General features: G+C 39.2%; 1 protein-coding gene and 1 long non-coding RNA gene across 2 annotated transcripts in view; both read left to right on the top strand.

The window, feature by feature from the left end:
• ST7L (suppression of tumorigenicity 7 like) overlaps positions 1-22,561 on the top strand; it is a 41,769-nt gene extending 19,208 nt beyond the window's left edge. Inside the window, exons 12-15 of the mRNA XM_053393497.1 lie at positions 8,883-9,033; positions 9,910-10,002; positions 13,029-13,168; positions 22,152-22,561. Coding sequence (XP_053249472.1) covers positions 8,883-9,033; positions 9,910-10,002; positions 13,029-13,168; positions 22,152-22,247 — 480 coding nt within the window. The 3' untranslated portion in view covers positions 22,248-22,561. The remainder of the gene's footprint in view (positions 1-8,882; positions 9,034-9,909; positions 10,003-13,028; positions 13,169-22,151) is intronic.
• Positions 17,277-18,474, top strand: LOC128416182 (uncharacterized). The gene is made up of 2 exons (XR_008331164.1): positions 17,277-17,620; positions 17,675-18,474. It is a non-coding gene; the product is annotated as an uncharacterized LOC128416182 (long non-coding RNA).
• Positions 22,562-23,626: the final 1,065 nt, after the last annotated feature.

Genomic DNA, 23,626 nt, shown 5'->3' with positions numbered 1-23,626 from the left:
GTTGTAGTTCAAAAACATCTAAGAAGCACCATGTTGGCTACCCCTGTCCTAAGATAAGAGACAATGTTTGAGCTTGTTTAAACATAACTAAGAAAAAGCAACGAGTTGGTGCCGCTTGTTGTCAAGGCATGATTTAATATGAGCTCAAAGGGTCATTTAAGGTCCCTGTTTAGATATGGATTCCAGAAAAATAGAACACAGTGGACCCCTCTGTTTATTCTTGAATTCACGCAATGCATACAAATGTATATCGCTATTACTTTGACTTCCAAGTAAACATTGTGCAAGTTGACACTATATAGATTAATAAAAATAAGAAGAAAATCGGGGGAAATGTGGGGTAAACAGGACCACTAATACTCCCACGGATTGCAAGCCTTCTTAGGGAGATTCACCTACCACTTTGAGAACCATGGGAACAGAACAACTATCCAGGAAATAATGATCGTATCAGCATTTTTTGGGACAATTTCATCTGTAGACAGTCAGAACTATAGTATATTGTACTAGAACTAAGTTAAAAATAACTCCTCTAGGGAAGAACTTGTTTTTTGCATGCTTTTATTTGTTTTTTTCCAAAGAGTCAATTGTTAATGGACCACTTTCTTTGTCTAATAGGAAGTGAAAGCTTTTTCTAAATGGCTGAAATTTAGGATTTTGTCCAGTTGAAAACTAGATGTATCAGATAAGTGAGACAATAAGAAACAGATGGGTTCTCAGAAAGATATTTGAGTAAGTGTTTTAGTTCCATCCTTTTGTTTGTGACTATGGCTAGCTCTAAATGAACCTGTAAACCATTCTACATACAGTGGGTTTGATCCTTCTCTGTTTGAATATAGTGATTTCCCATGCAGGAATACCCATAGGATAAGCATGGTTTCTGCTTTGAAGAAAGATGCTGTCCTTTAATGGGGACCATTTTTTCTTAGAAGCAGGGCCTATTGGGGCTTGAAACTGTTCCTATGGAAGGCATTTCTTTGGTCTTGTGCAAACTAATTGGAGGAGACTGGAAGGATATCTTACTGCTCCTCCAGAGACCTTGTTTTCATCCCTGAACCTTGCTCCTCACACTTCCCTGGGGATCCGCCCTCCTGTCAAAAGTGGCCCACAAAGGGGTGGCCACTTTAGAATCTGGCCTGCTGAGCCAAAGTTGTTCTCAACCCCTGAACTACAGCATCTCTTGACAGATGGTTGACAGCTTCTGAGCAGATGCCTCCAGTGAAGCTAGTGCCTACCAGCTGCCCAGACAGCCTATTCCACTGTCAAATAGCTTGTAACAGTTAGGAAGTTTCTTCTAACGTTTAGCTGAAATTGGTTTCCCAGCAGTTTCCAGACTTTTATTACGTCTGACTTCTAGTATTCAGATCTTTCAACTGCTCTTCATAGAGCTTGGTTTCCAGACCACCTCACCATGCTGGCTGGACATTCACCAGTCCTTTTTAAATGTGGCACCCAGAACTGAACCCACGACTCTAGATGTGGCCTGACTAGCAAAGAGTGGAACTATTTTCCCATGTGGTCTGGACTCTGTATAGTGCAGTTGCAGCACACACACATTTTACTTAAGCAAATTCAATTATGCACTCTTGGCTTTTGAGGAAGCACCAGCCTTCCCAACCGTGGTTGCATCAGAGGTGGCAGCTCCAAAATGAGTGAAATGAGTGGAGAAGCTGTAGAGGCAGATGGAAGAATAAGAAGAAATGTTGAGCTGCTGGCTGGACAGAGAGAGGCTGACAGAGCTGCAGGCAAAACAAACCCCCAAATCTGGAATTGAGCCACATTTCTGCCTGCCTCTCTCCCTGTCTGCTTTTCTCTCCCTTTTTGCATCTGAAGGAACCAAGCTTCCCCCCACCTTTCTTGCAGCCTAGGGAGCCAGTGCACAAGATTTCCCCCACTTCCTGCAGGCAGCTTTTGTCTGTGTGCGATTTTGTGTATGTGCTGTGTAGAACGTAGTGCTCACATGAGTGCTCTGGAACGTAGTGCTCACAAGAGTTGCAGTCTTACTGTACTGTTAATGAAATGTAAGACTGTCTTACAGTTGCATGCACTACCAGCTCATTTTACTGTAAACTTGGCAGGATAATTGTAAATCCTGACAGCAAAATTGAACCTCATACACTGAAAAAGAGCTTTTTGTCATGCCTTTCTGAGCTTCCATAAGTGCCTCTTCATGCAACATTGAGGACTGATTTTTGCCCTTAGTCTTTTTGCAGACAATATACATGACCTTTATGAACATATTCTTTTGCAGAACATGTGGCTTACTGGGCACATTGGTGCTGATCAGTGTTAAGGGATTATATTTTGAATTTGTTCTGCTGGCAAAATATAAACTTTAATATAATATTGTACAAATGCTTCACTGTTCTAGATAGTGCAATTTGTGTATTTCAATTGAACTGTTCATTATAACAAATTTTAAGTGTTCTCAATATCTGAGACTAGGATGACCAACATGGTCCCCTCCATAAATTGTACTCTACCTCCCATCACTCACAGCCAATATGACCGGTGGTTAGCAATGATGAGAGTTCTAGTTCACAGCATCTGGAGGTCGCCACATAAATATTATCTCTTAGCTATGTTGTCTAGTATTTCTAATATTAGAAACTTACAATGATTATGTTTAATTTGCTTGTGTAGCTACACAAGTGCTAGGTAAAAGAGTGACTTAAAAAGAAAATTAAAACATCCATGAGGTTAATTCGGATAACCTGAAACATAAATGTTTAAGCTGATGTAATTGACTAATTTCTTATCCCAACCAAATTCTGTTTCCAAGACAGATTTTAAAAGCATTTTATTTTCATGTCATATGGAACAATTAAAGCCTTCCTACCACACTCGTAAAGTGTATATCACCCAATGGGATGAGCCTAGATGGTAGACTCCCCTCCCCCCAGTCCAACTTTCCTCTAAATGAGTGTATACAGTTGGAATTTCAACCAGCTCTATACATTCCTGACACTGATGATATATGGCCCTTGCAGTCTTGATAGTGGAAGGATGGCTTATCCCCAGACCTAATCCTCCTCTGATAATCGGGACGTCCAAATGGTTCTTTCCTTGAAGGTCTGAATTTATCCACCCAGTCTTCTGTCTGCCTGTCCAATCTGATAGAATGTGCACTGAGAGAGCTAATTGCTGAGAAAATTTGCTGCTTGCCTGCATGACTGATCAAGAGCACAGCAAGTTCATTTCAGACAGTCTCAGACAGATTTTGCTTCATCCTTTGCCTTTAGGGGGAGAAGATTATGATGTCTTATCATTATCTAAGAGTTAGGTGTCTCTTCAATTGCTTCAGAACTGCTGTATCCTTAAGGAGTTTAATATGTCTGTACCATCTTTTTGTGTTGTCCTGACTAGCTCTGTGTGTTGTCAAGAAAATTAGCGCTTCGTGTTATCCATAATTCTATCTTCCTTTCTGGTCATGCTTTCTTTCAGATTTCATTATTTGTATTGGTGCAACTTCCAGCTGACAAGGAGCTGGGGAGAATGGTGTGCCAGCAGTGTTAGATACAGGCACAGCTTCTTTAGATTAAGAAAGAGTCAAGTTCTGGAATATATTGTGTCTATGGTTTTCAATTTAAGCGATAACAGGCTTGCTTGACTGCTTGGTTTATGTGTGTGTGTGTGTGTGTGTGTGTGTGTGTGTGCATTCCCACCTCTGCTACCCGAGTTTCCAGGGAATGTATGTTCAATCTTATAGTTAAGCATGAATCTGAAATAACAAATGCTTGTTTTAGATGTGCATTTTTTCTTGGTCAAAACTAAAGTTTCAAGATGAGTGGTCCTGTGCATATCTACTCAGAAATAAATCTCATTGGTTCAAATGGATCTTTCCTCTGGAATTCCAAAACTTCTTTTATCAAACCTTAGTTGCCTTATAAAATTTGTATAGCACTTTTCACCAGACACTCTCAAAGTGTTTTCCAACAGTACTGAAAGCTACAGTAATCCAACTGGGAGATTACTAGAACATGTAAAACTAGCTGGGATATTTTGATCCAGGAATCTAGAAGAGGCAAAATACACATTTTCCCAGCACAAGGACCACCCACCAACAGTGTTTTCACCAAGTTAGGATTGCAGAACTTGGGGCTAAGCCAAACTCTTTTTTTTTTTTTATAATATTTTTTATTAAACAATTTTTATATTAACACAAACAAAACATACATAAACAAGCAACAAACAATAACAGAACAAAAAACAAGTACCATTTCATGTCCTAATTTCTTAAACCTTACTTCCTCGACTTCCTCTTGCTTCCCGTTTCTGTATTCCAAGTTCTTACAATTATTCAGCGAATCTTCCCTTATTTTACTATAAATTTATGTTAATCATCCTTATTCTCTTTATCTTAACCATTACTAATAGTAACCATTTATTTTAAACCCAACATCATTCTAGTTGTCATTAATTTTATAGTATCTCTTTAAGTAGTCCTTAAACTTCTTCCATTCCTCTTCCGCCGCTTCTCTTCCCTGGTCTCGGATTCTGCTCGTCATTTCTGCCAAGCCCATGTAGTCCATCACCTTCATCTGCCATTCTTCCAGTGTGGGTAGATCCTGTGTCTTCCAGTACTTTGCGATAAGTATTCTAGCTGCTGTTGTAGCATACATAAAAAAAATTGTATCTGTCTTTAACACCCCCTGGCCGACAATACCCAAGAGAAAGGCCTCTGGTTTCTTGGGGAAAGTATATTTAAATACCTTTTTCAGTTCATTGTAAATCATTTCCCAGAATGCCTTAATCTTCGGGCACGTCCACCAGAGGTGAAAGAATGTACCTTCCTTTTCTTTACATTTCCAACATTTATTATCAGGCAAGTGGTAGATCTTTGCAAGCTTGACTGGGGTTATGTACCACCTATAAATCATTTTCATTATATTTTCTCTTAAGGCGTTACACGCCGTAAACTTCAACCCGGTGGTCCACAACTTTTCCCAATCAGCAAACATGATGTTATGACCAATGTCCTAAGCCCATTTAATCATACTTGATTTTACCATTTCATCTTGTGTATTCCATTTCAGCAGCAGATCATACATTTTTGACAAATTCTTAGTACTGGATTCTAACAGTTCAGTCTCTAATTTTGATTTTTCCACCTGGAAGCCTATTTTACTGTCTAATTTAAACACTTCATTTATTTGATGATAATGTAACCAATCTCTCACCTTCCCTTTTAGTTTTTCAAAACTCTGCAATCTCAATTTGTCCCCTTCCTTTTCCAAGATTTCCCAATATCTTGGCCATTTCGACTCCATATTTAGCTTTTTAACTGCCTTAGCTTCCATTGGTGATAACCATCTTGGAGTCTTATTTTCCAGCAAGTCCTTATATCTAACCCAGACAGGGGCTAAGCCAAACTCAGCTCTTTGGAAGCAGCCCTATAGGTAGGTCTGGGATTGCTGTAACACTGTGATCCTAACCCACCAAGTTACTCCAGGTTGATGGTATCAAAATCCACTAAGAGTTGAAGGAGAAGCAACAGTGTAACCCTTCCATTTCTCTCCTAAAACAAGTTATCAGCCACAACCGTCTCTGTGCCAAAACCAGACCTGGGACTCAGCTACATTTGTAAAGATAAAGCACTTCACAGTGGTACCTCGGGTTAAGTACTTAATTTGTTCTGGAGGTCCGTTCTTAACCTGAAACTGTTCTTAACCTGAAGCACCACTTTAGCTAATGCTGCCGCCGCACCACCAGAGCATGATTTCTGTTCTTATCCTGAAGCAAAGTTCTTAACCTGAAGCACTATTTCTGGGTTAGCGGAGTCTGTAACCTGAAGCATATGTAACCTGAAGCGTATGTAACCCGAGGTACCACTGTATATGCATTATAACTCTGTGACACCAGATGGCGATGTGGAGTCCTGTCTTTCGCCAATGGGATTCCCTTGTATGAAGTTTACAACAAGTTTAACTGAAACACTTTTTCGATGTGTCTAGATTCAGCCCTGGTGCTGAATTAAATGGGTCAAGATAATCGCTTTTCCTTTTAGTATGTCTGAAGTTGCATGGCCACAAGTCTCTTGAGCACCTTGCTCAGAAAGGGATATTAGTGACTGAGTAGTAGTTTAGATCCTCATGATCTAGGCGTGATGATGTACCCCTTCCTTTCAATATGACAAGGAATACTCCCTGCTACAAGGAGGCATCTACCACACTTGAGATTACCTCAACCATCTTTGACAGAAAGGCTGTTGAGCAGTAGGTGGTACACCAACATGATCACTGTTCTGTTTCTCTGGCAGTACAAACCCTCCAAACTGGCACCCAAGTACACTTGCTTTTGGGGGGAAATGGGTGGCTTTTTTTTTGAAATGACAGCAACACAACAACCTCTGTGTGTGTGTGAGAGAGAGAGAGAGAGAGAGAGAGAAAGAGAGAGAGAGAGAGAGAAACCGGTTCTGCATGCCAAATTTGCAACTAAAATACTTTCAGCAAGCCATCTCCCGCTCCCCCCCATACAAAAGCAAATAGCTAAACAAGGGATTTAGAACTAGCTATTTTTCTGCAGTTTCCACTTATTTATCTTATGTGTCTGCATGGCATAATGTAGAAAGACAGGCAGATTTAACCCCCTGAGCTGGAGAGTTCACAATTAGTGATTGAGAGGCTAATATAGTCGAAGCTTGACCATTGTTGCAACTTTCCCCCTGCCTTATTTAAGAAATCTATCTCAACACCAAACTAGTTACTGAAGACCATCAGGGGTCATGTCAGAGGTCAGATATTTGAGACCATTTTCCCACAATGGCTCTCTACAAGTGATCCCTTACTGTGTTAAAAAAAAATTGTCAAAGAGGATTAAATGGGATTAGTAAGAATATTACCCTCCCAGAAGTAGCCCCAAGACACAAAATGAAGAACCTAGTGAAGCAGTAAATGCACTATATTTGACCAGGGCACAACCTTGGCTACATTCCTTCAAGAATCTGAATGGGAAAAGTTAAGTCCTCTAAACTGGATTAGTAAATAATCTCATGGTTTGTGGCATCTGCTGAAAAATCATTAAGTTCACTGCATTCTTACAGTTTTGGGGAGAACTGACAGTGTTATTGACTGCAGTGATCAAGGATGTGATTAGCTTTGGCCATTATTGTGTGGATCAGGCCAGTTCATAAGTGACTTCATCAAAGTCATTCATTTAATGTTCTCTAAACGTTCTCTGATTTGTTTTCATCAATGAAATTTTAAACCTGCAATTCTTAGTACTCTTTTTCAAATAGAATTTCTAAAAGGGGGGGAATACTCAAGTAATTATACACTAACAAGAGCATTTAAAGTAACCATTTGCATTTTGTGGAAGAGTATACCTGTAGAACAGGAATGGTGAACCTGTGGCCCTCCGGATTCTGTTGAACCCAACTCACATAAGCCCCTGCCAGCATTGTCAAGGATCATGGATGATGGGAGTATACTCCAATAGCAATTTGAGAGCCACACCTATCCCTGTGGAATGCCCTGCCTTCAGATGTCAAGGAGATAAAGAACTACATAACTTTTAGAAGACATCTGAAGGCAGCCTTGTATCGGGAAGTTTGTAATGTTTGATGTTTTACTGTGTTTTATACATGCTGTAAGCCGCCCAGAGTGGCTGGGGAAACCCAGCCAGACGGGCGGAGTATAAATAAAATTATTATCACCATCCCATCCCTGGTATAGAATAGACTCAGTAGATTGCTTTGTGAATGGCACGTGAATACAGTTCTCTGTCTGGTTGAGGACACAAGTCAATTTGGTAAGGCTAATAGCCTCCATCGCCTTTTGTTTTACTGGGAGACAAAGCAGTGAAGGCAGAGCCATACCGTAACAATTGCCAGACTTATTTATTTATTTTAAGAGACCTATTAATGGAGTTTCTTGTGTCACTGTTTGGCACCTACCTATCAGTGTGAAACCCTAACAAAGACAAACTCCCTGGGCTCCTCAAAATTTTGTTTTCAACAGGCCCTGCTGGCAGTTGAGCACATCACCTTTATTACTTCTATAATTTACTGTTGTATCCTCTTCCACTTCTTGGGAGTCATTTCCTTATAAATCACATTGATTGTGGTTATTTGTTTCTACTTCCCTAATCCTGTTGTTCTTGCACGTAAATGTGGAAGTTCATTGCTCTGTAAAAGGAACAGGCACCCCCCCCCCTTTGGCGCATTTAGCAGTGCAAACTAAGCTGCATTTTTGAAGAAAGCAGTAAACAAAAACAACCCATGTTAGTAGTAGCATGTTGCTTTTCCAAATGCATTGTCTGCATCTAGATAGTGGGCCTTCTTCAATGGAGAAAAGAGTGCCTGTGATTGAAGGGGTTGGGAAGGGGGCTTTGGAGTATACATGGTGCTTTTAATGGCTTTTACTGGACTGCAGAGTTGCCTAATCCCTGGCTACCACTTCAGTTTTCATTATAATTTGTGTTCAGCCAGTGCTGTCTGTTGCTGAAGGGTGTCTTCTGTTTGATAAATTCTCCAAGAACTGGGGTTTAGTATTAGCACCTAATATAATGATTGCATCACGTGGACTGAAGATTTTCACTGATGTTCTGTCTCCTAGTCTGTCTAGAAAGGCAATTACATGTATGTTCCTGGAACCACTTTGCGTACTGCAATCTGAAGTCTGAATGTGTTTGTAAAATATGAACACTTATCTGATTTAGTCTTTCCCCATTGAGTGGTGTCTGTATATGCCTGTACATAAGGCGCTTCTCAAATTTGCATTTGCCAAATAATCCACATTTTGTTCCAGTCAGCAACTTTTATCTCTAATGTAATATATGGATCAAGCTAAAAGTAATTTTGAAATATTTGAAAGTCTGTGTATACGAAAAACTAACCTCAATAGCCTGTGTAGCTTCACGTCACTTTACACATTTCCTTCCAGTACTTGCTAGAAATGAAAAGCTTAATTTTGCCTCCGGAGCATATCCTGAAACGTGGAGACAGTGAAGCAGTGGCATATGCTTTCTTCCATCTCCAGCACTGGAAGCGAATTGAAGGGGCGCTTAATCTGTTGCACTGCACATGGGAAGGCAGTAAGTATTCTTTGCTAGTGGCATGAGCTAATATTTCTCTCTCTCTCTTTTGGATCATTATTTTTAAATGTGCAGCTGGAGCTCAACTGTGAGGCTGTCCTGACTCATTATTGAGGTTCCCTCTGCACTTTAGTTAGTTTTGGTATTAGTTCTTGTCCAGATTTCAGTCACATTGAAGGTGCAATTAAGATGACACAGGTGTTCAGCTTGTGCTCTCTTTCTGCTCCAGGATCTAAAAATACATGCATGTAGGTGTTCTCTTCTGCAGTGAACACTAAAAGATCTATTGTGCATGCATATTTCTTTTCCTTGTCCACCCCACCCATTCCTTCCAAAAGCCAGTTCATGGAGTTACTTCAGTGTAACTGAATGCACAACCAGAGTACTTCAGGGTGGGGGGGGGAACAAAATAGCTGATATGTAGAAGAGCATGTGCTGCTAATATTTCATTCTTATGAAAGAAACCCCTGTTGCACCACTTTGCCAGTTTTCTAAGAAAGTTTTCTAAGCTAGATGGGGTGTTTCAAACTAAAAATGTCAAGAAGTATCTTGGATCGTATTCATATTGTCTTAGAATCATAGAGTTGGAAGGGACTCCATGGATCATCTAGTCTTGTTCTTTGATGCCAACAAGATGTATGCAACATGCTATGTGAATATTGAATTCCTATCCTATTTGATTTGTGAAAGAAGACTGGATGGCTTGGGAGGTGATTGTCAGTGAGTCTGAGGGTAGCTAGAATGGTGCTAATTTAATAAAAGGAATCTGATCACAAGTGGTATACAGAACACAGATATGACTTTGTTTCCAGGCAACTCTAATAAAGTGAATTTTGCATGGGTCTGATGTTGATGATTTTTTTTTTACCTCCTCAGCCTTTAGAATGATCCCATATCCATTAGAAAAGGGCCATCTATTTTATCCTTATCCCAGCTGCACAGAGACAGCAGACAGAGAGTTATTACCAAGTAAGAAAATGTTCCATTTCTCACATTTTATTTTTTCCATCTACAGTTAATCACAAAAGTCTGTTCTCTTTCTGTGTGGCATTGTGCTCAACTGGAATACCTGTGTGTCTATACATGCATACAATAAATATTCCATACACTTGTACACTGAATGCAGTTAGCTTTTAAATAAATGAAGCAGCTATCCAACAATGTAAATTAGCCCCCTTTTGTATCTTATATTTGAAGTGGTGGTGGGATTGTGGTCCAACTCCTTCCCATTCTGCAAAGAAAATGTCAATACCTCACACTATGGGAGAGACCACCTCAGTATGACTTCTCCCCACAGCAGCATTGCCTCTGGTGGCCAGGAGGTGAGACGCTGGTGTGGGGAAGAGCTGTGGCTTGTTCTCTTTTCCACATGACTTGGGGTTTCTAGTACAAGATCTTATGGCATTTGTATTTATTACACACACACACACACACACATATAAAATACCTTGCTGTATACAGCAATATATATATACAGATACAATAGAACATAAAATACCATAAAAATAGTACAAAATAATCATAAAGATGACTGGTATGGAATGGAGTTGTGCTGTGGTGAGTTCTGTGCTGTGAAGATAACCTGAGGAGGGGATTTTTTCTAAAAGGAGTGGCATTAAAATATCATTGTCCCCTTTTGTGTCTTTAGTCAGTCTCTCTCAGTGTTACTTGACAATATTGCCCCTCGGCTTTGTGGTTGTTGAGTTTCTTTCTCTACTTGTTTGACTGGAGCAGCATTCTCTGCATTCTAGGTTAGTTCTATCAAAAGGGAAGAGCATTTTAAATGGCCTGTGTTCTCCTTCATGCACCCCAGGCCAGAATGACAATTTCTTTCAGGTGGGAAAATATTGAATGAGTGCTTCCCTTGTGGGAATGTCAATTTGATCAGCACTCTTGTGGACATTTCCACTGTGAAGAAAATGCTCAATATCCAGGTTTCAGAATGGTCACCGTGCAATTTTAGACACCATCACATCAGCGAGAAGCTGCCGCACTCCTTCAGTAAGCAACCTGCACGGCTTGATTGAAGACCTACATTTGTGGGTGGTATAGAGGTCTTTATCTGAATTGTCTTGTATATTTATGTTGGTCACCTTGGAGACTGTACTATAAAAAGGCAAGGTATAAATATTTAATAATTAGACTTGCATACATTTGCTTAACCTGCAGTTTCAGATAACACTTTGGAGCTTTAACTCAACGTTTTAAATAAAAAAAGGCTATTTTCTTTCTGGCTTCTAAATGGCCATACTCAAATGAGGAGAGAAACTGGCCCAAGGTCAACTTGTTCAGCACAGACCTAAGCTGGAAATGTGCCATACCTAAAGATTCCAGCTAGTATGGCTGTTTTAAGCACATATATTGCCATGACACAAGCACATAGCTTGGCATGCTGTGTACTTTTGTATTTTTCTGTATGTTGCGAGAGTTGCTCAGCTCTCAGATGTTTGGAGATAGATGTAAAGTAAAGTGAATTTTAAAGATAGGTGAACATGAAAGTTACGCAATGAAATACCTTACTCGAAAATATGTTCTGTTAGATAGGTAAAAATGAGTTACACTCACAGAGAAATTCTTGGTGTGCTAGGAAGGGTGCCATTCACTTAAATAACTGAATCCTGTAGTCAGATCAGGAATGTTTCATATGTTCAATATTTTCTGTAGGGAAAAAATACGTTAATGACATAGATTGTTCTATAGGAATATTACAGAATGGGGAGTGAAATAGATCCATGTGCAACTGTTGCTTGTGATGATCCCCCCTTTTCAAAAATTATTTTTTCATGCATAAACACTTCCTACAAGAAATGTGCATGGTCTTCAAAGGATTCCTAAGATGTTTCAGGTCTGGTATGATAAACAATTGCAATTAAAAAACATGATTTTTGAAATATTTTGGTATAAAGCCCTAATAAATGTGAGGTTGTTTTGGCCTTCTGAATGTCAAACCCTTAGGAGGCATGGCTGTCACAATTGATTTAACCAGAAAGTGGTCAAAACAGCATTGGTTAACCAGCAACCAGCCCTTATAAAATGGCAAACCTGCCTTACTCATACCAGACCACCATAGAGCTTCCTAACCACTAGAGTTTCCTAATCACATGTACTTGACTTGTACTAGAATCTATGCAAAAATAGAGGTTCTTTGCCACACTGGTAAATTCTAACCTTGAGTTAGGCTCTTGATAGTAGCCCATGAACGATGCTTTGTAAAGTGATTTGAAAATATACTTCTCAGTTGCTAAGTGCGAGAATTTTGGTGCCCCTTTATTTTATAATGAGGGTTTTGTTTCATGCTAGGTGCTGGTGAGATTCTGATAAGTGTTAACTTATCCTTCTTGGGAGAACTTTGTTTATAAAGTATATGGCATACTTATAACTAAAGCAGCCAAGGGGCACATCTGCCACAAGTGCACTTGCATATTTTTGCAATTCAATAAAAAAATTAAATCTTGAAAAGCTCTGTTTAAAAACTAATTAAAATCTGCCCCCAGACTGCTCTAAATTACTCATTTCTCACTCATGCAGGATATTGCTCAAGGAATGCCTCTGCTAGTGACGAACCCTAAGCCATCGGCTTCCCGGTATAATTAAACTCCAGTGCATGAAGACATTTCAGCACAATCACTCACGCATTCCTGTTAAGTTTTTAAATACAAAACTATCCATAAATAAAATCATCTTAACACTTTTTATGCTGCTACTCTCCAGCAGGTTTCAGGTTTTAAAAATTCTGTTGCTTTGGTCAATTCTTAAAAGGAAAGAACGTTTTACTCCATTGAGGCTTTCACTGATGTATATCTTAACTGCAAAGGGTATATTTTAAAATAATTCTTAATTTAATCAGTGTTGCAGATTCCTCCCCTCTATTTAAAGTTAGATCATAGTTCATCTCAGATAGGTCTTTCTTCTTTGCAAAATCACGACCTTTATCTAACCATCCCTAAAATACCTGGAATATCAAATAACTATTGCCATTTCCCCCTTCCTTCCAGCATTTCATGATGTGTCTGTGTACCCGCAGAAGGAACTTCCTTTTTTCATCCACTTTACTGCAGGGCTGTGCTCTTTCACAGCAATGTTAGCGCTCCTCACACACCAGTTCCCGGAACTTATGGTCATTTTTGCTAAAGCTGTAAGTATTGACTCAACTTACTTAATGTATTTATATGACATGCAGAAACCATCTCTGGAACACTATAAACTAATTCAGAACAATGGGCATCTAAAAACCTGATTCAGCATAGCTCAGTGTTTCTCTTTTTTTAAGAGGGGATTTTTCAGAGGTGATACATGACGATCTTGGTTTTCTTTCAGCAGCTGGACTGTATCTCATTATGGGGAAACATCTGATGTACCACAATTTCCAGTTTTAAAGCAGGACAGGGGAGCTCTTAAGCCATTTCAAACCACATGCAGTTTTTCTTTGACTGTAAGGATTTGCTAATAATTACAGTAGGGTTGCCATACTTCTGGAATACTGTTTTTTGCCCAAAAATCTCAACTACTTGTTTGCCCAAAAAAGCTCAAAAACTTTCCAGATTTTTTCACTGTTTGAAATATGGCAACCCTAACTTACAGTGTTTGAATTATTAGCATGAAAATATTGAGACTATCTCCCAGTATCCTGTTACATATTAAGTCCATATACAAATAATAAATAAACGGTTGCATTCTTTCTTTCTGTACCCTGGGAGCTAGTGGCTGACCAAAGAAAACTTCTTTTATATGGTTTGAATGAAAGCATTGCTTGTCTATTTACCCTAATACTGTTTAGTTTCCATTCCATGTATGGCAAATATGGCAAGTTAAGTCTCTGGAGCCTAAAAGGATTTTACTTTATGCTTTTAAAACACTATGTTTCTGTAAGCTTTTTTGATTATATAGATAGCTTACTCTGGCAGGAAGGCGGTCAATTTTCACTATGTGATTTTCTCTTTGTATTGATAGCACAAGGCAAACACAATTATCAAAGGGATAAGTGGACTTTATAACAACAAGAAGTACAAGTAGCATTGTTCAAACTGCAGAATAAAATTATATGGTAAAATAAAAATAATTTGAGATATGTCACATGGGAGAGGCAGAATGGGGCCCATAACAAATACAACTTCAATAACAAATGCCCTCATTGACAAGAATTCCTAAAGAGGGTTGTAAAGGTAAAGAAAGCACTATCTTTGGCCAGTTTTCAGTGGTTATATCAGATCAGGATGATTGGCTAATATTTTGTAGAGATAATCTTCAACATATTTTCTTGATAGTCAGTAATCATTCTAATATGCTTAGAAGCTTGAGTCATGAGGGCTTTTGTTACCTAAACTGGTATTCTTAAAAGGGATCAGGTAGACGTTTGAATGAACTCTTCTTCAAGCTGACTGCTTTGATTAATAGCCTGAATTATGCAAATGTTACTTATTTACTTACTGGCTATTTCTTGTCCATCATTCATCCCAAAGGCTTCCAGGGCAGGATACCAGCTAAAACGCATACACTTAGCTACAGTGTCACAAAATGTTGTATAGACTTGGTTCAAATACACTAAAACAACAGGAACAACTAAAACAATTATTAAGACCACAAAGCAGACTAAGTACTACTCCACTCAACCCCTTAAAATTGCATGAGCAAACAAACATATCCGTCCTTGGCACTGAAACAACTAACATATCAGCACAAAGCATACTTCTAAGGCCAGAGAAGGATAGGAAGATGCTTCCAGGATCCTAATGAATACTGTACAGTAAACACACCATGCATTCCATATTCACAGGGCACCAGCATTGTCTGGTAGATCTTCAATTTACCCTCCTTTTCGAAGCAAGCATCCTACCTCTTATCAGATTTGTTTTGAAGGTCCATTGAACCACACATGTAAACAGATGATGTCACATGTACCATCTGCTGAACTGTCATTTCTTTTCTTTTCTGATGTACTACATGCCTGTTAAGGGTCTTCCACTTCGTTACTATTTTATTTTACTTGCTTACTTTGAGTATTTATACCACCTATTCTAAACATATTGAAGATGCTTGTAATATATTTAAATAGGCAAGAGTTACAAGGGAGGTGCAGGATGTGTATACAGGTTTTTCCCAGTCCCCAGGTATTTCAGTTGCTATTGTCCTTCTGGATCTCCAGCTCACAGCATATCTCAGAAGAAATGACCTTGGCCAGGAAACAGTTGTCACAGCAGCCTGATGTTAGTCCAGGGGCAGCCAGTGTAGTGCCCTCCAGATTTTGTTGGGAGTCTTCCATCATCCCCAGACAACATGGCCAGTGGGCAGGGATGATGTGAGCTGCTGTTCAACAACACCTGGTGGTACCACGAGGTGGAGTTTCTTCATCCAAGCAGCTGTTTCAGATGTCTCTTGTAGCTTCTGTGGTTAAGGTAGTGCAGATCTAGGCTGAAAGTGGTCTTAATTATTGACTTTCAGAAATTGGGTCATGAGGACAACATGACCCCCAACCCCCCTTTTGTATTGTGTGTATTACCCAAAACAAAATGCTGATCTATGTAGTTTGACCGACTATGGTATTAGATAGCAGCAACAACCTCTCTGTAAAATACCAAATTGCCCTCAATTTTAGCTCCTGTGAAACATTGTTTAGTACTGTGATTCCGAGTACCTACCCTTGAACTTTTGAACCGGGCATACACCAGATCATTGATTTTGCTATTGTATAGCCTTGGATGGAGAGTGTGTGCTGAATATGTGTATTACAACAAGTGGAGATCAGAAATAGAGCATAGTTACTAATTTTTGAATGTCAAAGTTGCATGAAATCCATATTCTAGTTTCTTTTCATTAAGCAGTGTTCAAAATATGTAGGTCTGATAACAGGGGCCTCATTTCTACCAAATTTAGTTACTCATTATGTGGGAAAATGTTGCTGGACATGCCAGTAACACTTTTGTGTGTGGTACATAATTGGCTAACTTTTAAGGAATGAAATATAACTATCTGCTTGATTAATTCAAGGACTGCGCTAGCAAAATTGTATGATTTCCAACAAGATACAAGGTCAAATGTTACACTAACAAAGAATAGCTCAGTGAAGTTCTATGCTGGATTTCTTTATTGTTGCTTCCTAATTTACATATAGAACAATTGCAGTGTTAAACCTGAAAACAATTCTAGCATGCACACATATAAAACTTTCTTTTGAAATAATGCTTGATGGGAAGTACTGTACATAGTTTCAAATATGTTAAACAACATGGTCATTACTAGCTCTGTTCTTACGAGTTTCCTTAAGCAGAGGGAGCTTGCACTGACTTGTGTATGCTTTTGGACTTTGTCATTTTGTCTGGATGAGTACCACTCCAGAACACCAAGAAAGACTTCTCCGGTAAAGCTGATCATCAGTGCTTGAATTATTGGGAAGAAGGAGAAGGTTCCCACTCCACCCTTCATTCATGCACTAACAGTAAGCCCATATAGAAATATGGTTCCTCCATTAATGCGCAAACTATTGCCTTGTTGTTTCTTTTACTACAATGCGAATCTTGCTCTGTGATACTAGAAAACACTTTATGAATGGAGCATCTCTATCACAGTTAAGGAAGTCTTCATTGATAGATGGAATCTGCAGATCTTCTCGTATGAACAAAGTGAATACTTTTTATTTTTAGATAATATTCATACATAACTCAGCAGGCATAGTCATAGAATCATAGAATCATAGAGTCGGAAGAGACCACAAGGGCCATCGAGTCCAACCCCCTGCCAAGCAGGAAACACCATCAGAGCACTCCTGACATATGGTTGTCAAGCCTCTGCTTAAAGACCTCCAAAGAAGGAGACTCCACCACACTCCTTGGCAGCAAATTCCACTGTCAAACAGCTCTTACTGTCAGGAAGTTCTTCCTAATGTTTAGGTGGAATCTTCTTTTTTGTAGTTTGGATCCATTGCTCCGTGTCCGCTTCTCTGGAGCAGCAGAAAACAACCTTTCTCCCTCCTCTATGTGACATCCTTTTTATATTTGAACATGGCTATCATATCACCCCTTAACCTCCTCTTCTCCAGGCTAAACATGGCCAGCTCCCTTAGCCGTTCCTCATAAGGCATCATTTCCAGGCCTTTGACCATTTTGGTTGCCCTCCTCTGGACACGTTCCAGTTTGTCAGTGTCCTTCTTGAACTGTGGTGCCCAGAACTGGACACAGTACTCCAGGTGAGGTTTGACCAGAGCAGAATACAGTGGCACTATTACTTCCCTTGATCTAGATGCTATGGTCTTGGAGGCACTGTGTGAGAAAAAGGTAGAACCCCCTTCTAAAATACCTGCCCCTCATGTTTTTGTAAGTACTTACTAAATCTGCCCAGTTAAACAAGGATAGGTCTGTAACTGACTGAATATTTCAACCTTAGTGAGCAGTTAAATGGGAATAGCAGGGTTTTTGTTCATGCCATATGCTAAGTTAGAAACTATCTTTTTCCAAAATGATTTGTTTCCTTAAAAGTAATTTTTAATAAGCTGACAGTGTTCAAATCAGTGTTGTTTTTATAGTGAACTGGTTCATATGTCACATCAAACTGTAGTTACAATAAACAATGGCTTAATTTGAAATCCTAGACCGGGGTGCCCAAAGTTTTTACCAAGAGGGCCAGATTTGATGAAGTGAACATGCATGAGGGTTGGTCAGTTTAGGATTTAACCCCAAGGTTGTTGAGCTTTTTTAAGGATTTTACCCTAGGACATATACTGCAATGAAGGCCAGATTAAATCGACTGGCAGGCCCCAAAAACAGGCTTTCGACATGCCTGTCTTAGACGCTTCACTTTTCCGCAGGTCCTACTGCTGTCATACTGCTGGGAAACAAACCATTTAAAACTATGGTTTAATGTGACTTGCAAACATTGCCACTATTTGTCCGCTATAGTGATAGCACAAAATCTTGTTAGTGCAGGTTTTTCTTGCATACTAACATTGGCCTCAATTTTATTTGGAGACCAAATTTCAGTTTGGTCTTTACAAACATTATAAATGTACTTTGAATTGCATCTGAAACATGCTTAGTCTTGTAAAATGTTATATCTGGAAACAATTATGTGCTTCAATATGAACAAATCTAAAAAGATAAACATTGTAATACCTGTATTTTCTAATTTGCTGATATACCCAGAATATCATTCTATCATAGTAAAAAATGAATACCTACATTTAGTCCTCTTGTTTCATCTGTCTATAATGCATTTGTCCTTGCTTTTCAATGTTTAACTCTACGTTTTTTTCTTTCAATGCAAATTTTGAAAGGTTTCAAACTTAATGAAAGCAATGATACTAACAGTGCAATCCTGTGCATGTCCTTTCAGTCCCATGAATTTCAGTCAGACTTACTTCCAGGTATAGGATTGCTGCCATGTATAATATGAGGCTGTGATTTTAATTGCCACTTCACTGTGACCCAATAAAGTTAACAAGCCTCCACCAAATATCTGCTTTGAGTATTATTGTAATAGAAGACAAGATATAAATATTAAATCTAACAGAAAGTGGTCATTTGAACTGCCCATGAGCAATGCTGTAAGAGCCTGGCTTTATTCCAGTTCTTTTCCCCTCTTAATTTTGGGACCATAATTATTTAAAGTATACGGAATTTGCCTGTCATGACCCTGGAGCCCATCACCATTCCTTCTTTCAGTGTTCAGACTTGCAGAATATTATGTATATAGCCAAAACACTAGACACACACAAAACAACAATAGCACACAGGAAATATTGGAGGAACCCTGAAGTTTTTACAGGGGGGGGGGAGAAAGTGGGTGGGAATTAAACAGCCCTTCAGAAAAGGATGAATGATTGGAACAGTAAACAAACACTCCGCACTACAACACCTTGTTGTTGGTCCTACTTGTTTCTTGCTAATAGTCATGTTTCTGTGTCTTCTTGACTCAGCTGATACCAAGTTATAATACAACATTCCTTCTGAAGATTGAGAGAGTTCCTTTTTTCTGCTGACAGCTGTAAGCTTTATTCGCAAATGACTGAGTCACTCATTCCTTAACCCATTTTCACTACTGTAGCCAGTTTGCTCCTACTAAATTAATTATTGGACTATTTGGTTATTTATTTAAATTTATATCCTTCTCTTTCCTGAGAACTTAGGGCAGGTAGCAATTAAAACATGCACATGTGCAGTCTTTCCTAAATTATAATTACCCTACGTTTCCTTAAGCTTAGAATGTTTTACATTCAGGTTCTGAATTTGATGGACCTCCAGGTGAAGTGAGACCTTCAGTTATGAGGACATCCACGGAACATCTGTGTCCTGGCGGTGTAAACTTGGCATGTGGATTTATACAGCCATGAAGGCCATAGTCAATTGAAATTAATGCTTATGACAGCACAAGGAAAGGAAGTTGGTCTCAGGGATGTAGGGCTCAAGCTAAGCACTTTATAGGTTAAAAAACAGCACTTAGGCTCTCATTTGAATGACTCTTTTATTTAGATTACATTATTTGCCTTGTTTACTAAACAGATTGCATTCAGATTTCAAGAAAGTGAGTGTGGCTAATTCGTTTTCTACATTTACGAGATAAAAAACAGAGCTTCATGCTCTAGTAAGTTAGAGATTTTTTTTTTTTAAGAATCTTATTATTAACATGTCCTGCAACAAATTGGTAAGTCCTAGGGCTAAACACTGCCCCCCACCAAAGCTCTTGCTCTTTTAAGCTATGAAAGTAGATCAGTAATAACACCTGGTGGTAGAAGCGCATAAGATTTGTTCCCTACTTTCATGTTTAAAATTTGGACTACATGAGGTTATCTTTGAGCAGTTTTTATGCTTTTAAAAGACAGCCTTCCTTCATATCCCCCAACTCTTCCATGTATTCCACAGAGGAGATATTGGATGTTCTCAGCTGTCTAATCTGTTCTGTCAGCTATGTACTTCTGTAAAAGAACAAAACTTAATATCTTTTATTTAACAGAATAACATTGACTTATGCATTTTCACTGGATAATATTTCACTTGTTTCCTCTACAATCAAATCGCCAGACAAGCCTCTTGCCAAGCTACAACAAAAATTGTTGAGAGGCCAAAAACCACAGCCAGTCTTTTAATAGCTGCATCGTATACACAAAGGAATATGCCAACAGTGAAAGCTCAAAATTGGCTCATAGCTGCTAAATTGAAGTGAATGGAAGCTTTCCATTGGGTCCAGTGGGGCACAGCGATCTTGATTGGCTTTTGTTAGCAGCTGGAATGGGTTACAGGGCCTGCTTTCCAGAAGCTTTGAATGTGCCAGTGAGAAACAGGATTACTATTATTTGAACTTGTTTATGTGGTTGCTTAACCTGAAGAGATAGAAGCTAGTTGAATGGCAATCTTAGATTTCTTTGCAAAAACCAGAAGTCATTAGCAATATGCAAGGAAAAGAGCCTGTGTAGAATTGGGTGCTCTGTTCTCATCTCTGTTCCCTTTTCACTGCCAACATAAGCAGGAAGCAAGAGGAATGTGCCCTCTGTGTCTCCATCCCTCCAATGTTCATATGATGGAGTCTTGCTGATGGCACTTCCTTAGATCTGAAGTAACAATACAAAGATCCTTCGATCTGAAACAATACAAAGCAATCACCTTAGGTGGCAGCTCTAATTCACATATCACAAAATACCAGTGTAACAAATTGTCATCCTATCATCAGCTACTCCATGTGTTCTTGCATATTTATTTTGAAGCACTGGGTTCATTTGGAGATTATACTGGTAGGGCAGCTAGACCTCTGAATTCCAACAAATGAATTCACATAATTGCATGACAACTGCTTTTGTAACAGGAATAAATCCCTTTACTGTTTTGTCGAAGGCTCATTAAGTTACACAAGAATTAAATTAATACACAGCTGCTGAGCATCTCAAATTTATAAACACTAGAAGCTTCTGCTTATCTGTGAGAAAATGTATATGGCTTGGAGATGTGTAATGAATAATAGCCTACATTTGAACTATGTGAAATAGTCTCCCACAAGTTGGATGTGCAGAGATGAAAGGTACTGTTTTCTTGCCTTACTAACCTACATCTTAATCTGTAATATTAATTTGAGAGACGACACTTGTAATTTACAGGTTAGCTTCTGTGTGTAATTCCTGGATATGAAGAATGAGGCTTTGATTAAAAGTATCATTAATATAGTAGTGGAGCTGTGAAGTTACTTGGAATGAGAGCTAACTTTAGAGTTAGCTGAGTCAAACTGTTCTATGTCAAGGCAATTGAAGATAGCATGGCTGTCTCCCTCAACATTAATCCATTTGCATAGCTAAAATACTATTTCAAATGGCAACTTTCTAGACTGTATTTTCTGATGTGAAGAATGGCAAAAGGTCCCAGTGGATTATAGAAGGCAATTAGGAGAAAGGATGGTCCATTGTGTAAAATAGTATCTGTGCTGAATATGAGAAGGTTGAACGGGGTCACCAGGGCCTACAGTTTTTTTCTCGTAAAGTCGAAGCAAAGATTAAGGCACTATTAAGTGAATATAGCTAATGGCTTGAAAACCTTTGTTTCTGCACTAGCTCTGCCTCGCTTCCATATTTAAGTTAGTTATTTTTGCTTTCATTGAAGCCTTATTCCATGATTTGCCTATCTCTAATAAGGGTAGTCCTGAAGTACAGAATGCCTAAGACTGACTGAACTGTTTAAAGACAAAACTGTAAAAAGGCTAGCATTCTTAACAAGCCAGTGTTTCATAGAAATGTATTTCTTTGTGTACCTTTCCCCCATCAGCTCCTCAGCTGAATTTTTCTTCTAGGCATATTTTGGTGAATCCAGCCATTTCTCTTCACAATCTTTTATTTTTAAAGCATCTGCATCTTTCTGGAGAATTCAGATTCCCCCCCCCCATTGTCACTATGTATACCTTTTTTGCATATTTAAAGTTCAGAGTTTCTCTTCTTTTGAAAAAAAAATTAGAAATGTATTTAGAAAGTTTAACAATAAAAAGAACTATATTGTGCATCTGTTTTTTCCCCTGCCAAGCCTAATCTGTTTTGATTCCTAAATTATTCCACTTATATTCAATGAAGGCCAGTCAAATATGTCAGCAGAATACATCTTGAATGAGTGTGTTAACTTTAGCATTAAGCTTAATTGTAGCTTTTTCTTTTCTTTCAGTTCTTTGGAACTCTTTTGTCACCCTTGAGCTTCATGATGGAGAAGATTGAGCGCCTCATGCCTACTGGTCTTTGGCATCAGCTGACCCAAATCTGAGTGAACTCAGTCCTTGGGTCAGTGTTCTCAGGAACTCCACCACCAACACCCTCTCTAGCACAAAAGCATCTGCAGCTGTGGGTGTCAAGGAAGACAAACTCCGTGACTTAGTTTTGTTTTGCATCCTATTACTGGTGCTTAAAATTGCTGTACCTCTTTTTAAGCCTTAGAATCTATAACGATTTAAGAACACCATGTTTGGTGGGACGGGGAGGGCAAGAGTGTTACGCTCACTTTAGCTGTACAATTTGAGATTACTGCTTTCTTTCCAGAAATTCCAGAAAGCAATAAATCTGATAGACTGTGTGTTGAAATTGCCTTCTGCGCGTAAATGTTTTTTTAACAAAAAATAAAACCTGCAGGAGTGGTGTTGGAATCACTGGGCATTTGCTGAGGCCCACACCCAAGTAGCCCACGGACAACAGCCAGAGAATCCTAGTCCTGCTGCTCCTGCATCTTGCTGTCGCTGCTTGTTCACCTGTCCTCTCCCGAGCAAATGATAAATTACAGGAGCAGCCATTCACCTTGTCATTCTCCTATTATATTGCCCTAACTGTGCAGGTTAGGCCCAAAGCAAGAAAGCAGGTGGATGGATAGCAGCACAGAGGAGGTGGAACCACTGAGGATTTCTGCTCATGCAACAAAATCTTCCTGCTTTCCTCCTCCTGTGTGCCCCCTAAATCTATTCTGAGGCTTCCCCCAAACCTCTGGAGCAGATTGAAGGAGGGCACAAGGTATGCACAGGGAAAGTGGGAGTTCAGTACCACAAGCAGAAATCCCAGTGCTGGTGGGACAAATTACTGGTTTCCGCCCCATGTTCTAAAACACCCTGAGTATATGACCTCTCAGATTGTTCACCATATTCTTGTGATACTGATTTTTAACGAGCTTACAGCTACCTTGCAGAGTACATGGATTCATGACCCATGATGCTACCTCACCCTTCAAGATGGGGCAGGGTAGAAATTCATGATCATCACATTGCTGTGGTCACTTACATGTTCTTCAAGCCAAATTATATTCTATTACAAACATGTCCACCCCAGCAACTGGTCCAGGTCCTCCCTCTTCTAAGGGATTAAATTAGCTGAATTGTTTTTTTCACATTTACCATTCAGTGAGTCATAAATCAGAGCTTAACAAGTGGGCTTTGTCACTTGTGCTTTCAACTGTTTCTGGGATTGCTTAACTTTGTAGTGCTTGATGGAGACTGATACCTTGGGAGGAATTTATTCTAATTGCAGCAGACAAAATTGATGCTTGCCTTGACCTATGATCATACAGAAGCATTAACACAGCTCAGATCTGATATCCCAACCCCCTGTTCTGACTTTGTTCCAAATGGCAGCTTTGTGGGGGTAAACTGTGAAACCTAAACT

The sequence above is a fragment of the Podarcis raffonei genome, chromosome 6 (assembly GCF_027172205.1).
Source record: "Podarcis raffonei isolate rPodRaf1 chromosome 6, rPodRaf1.pri, whole genome shotgun sequence".
NCBI classification, from domain to species: Eukaryota; Metazoa; Chordata; class Lepidosauria; order Squamata; family Lacertidae; genus Podarcis; species Podarcis raffonei.
This window is presented reverse-complemented; position numbering and strand designations above follow the sequence as displayed.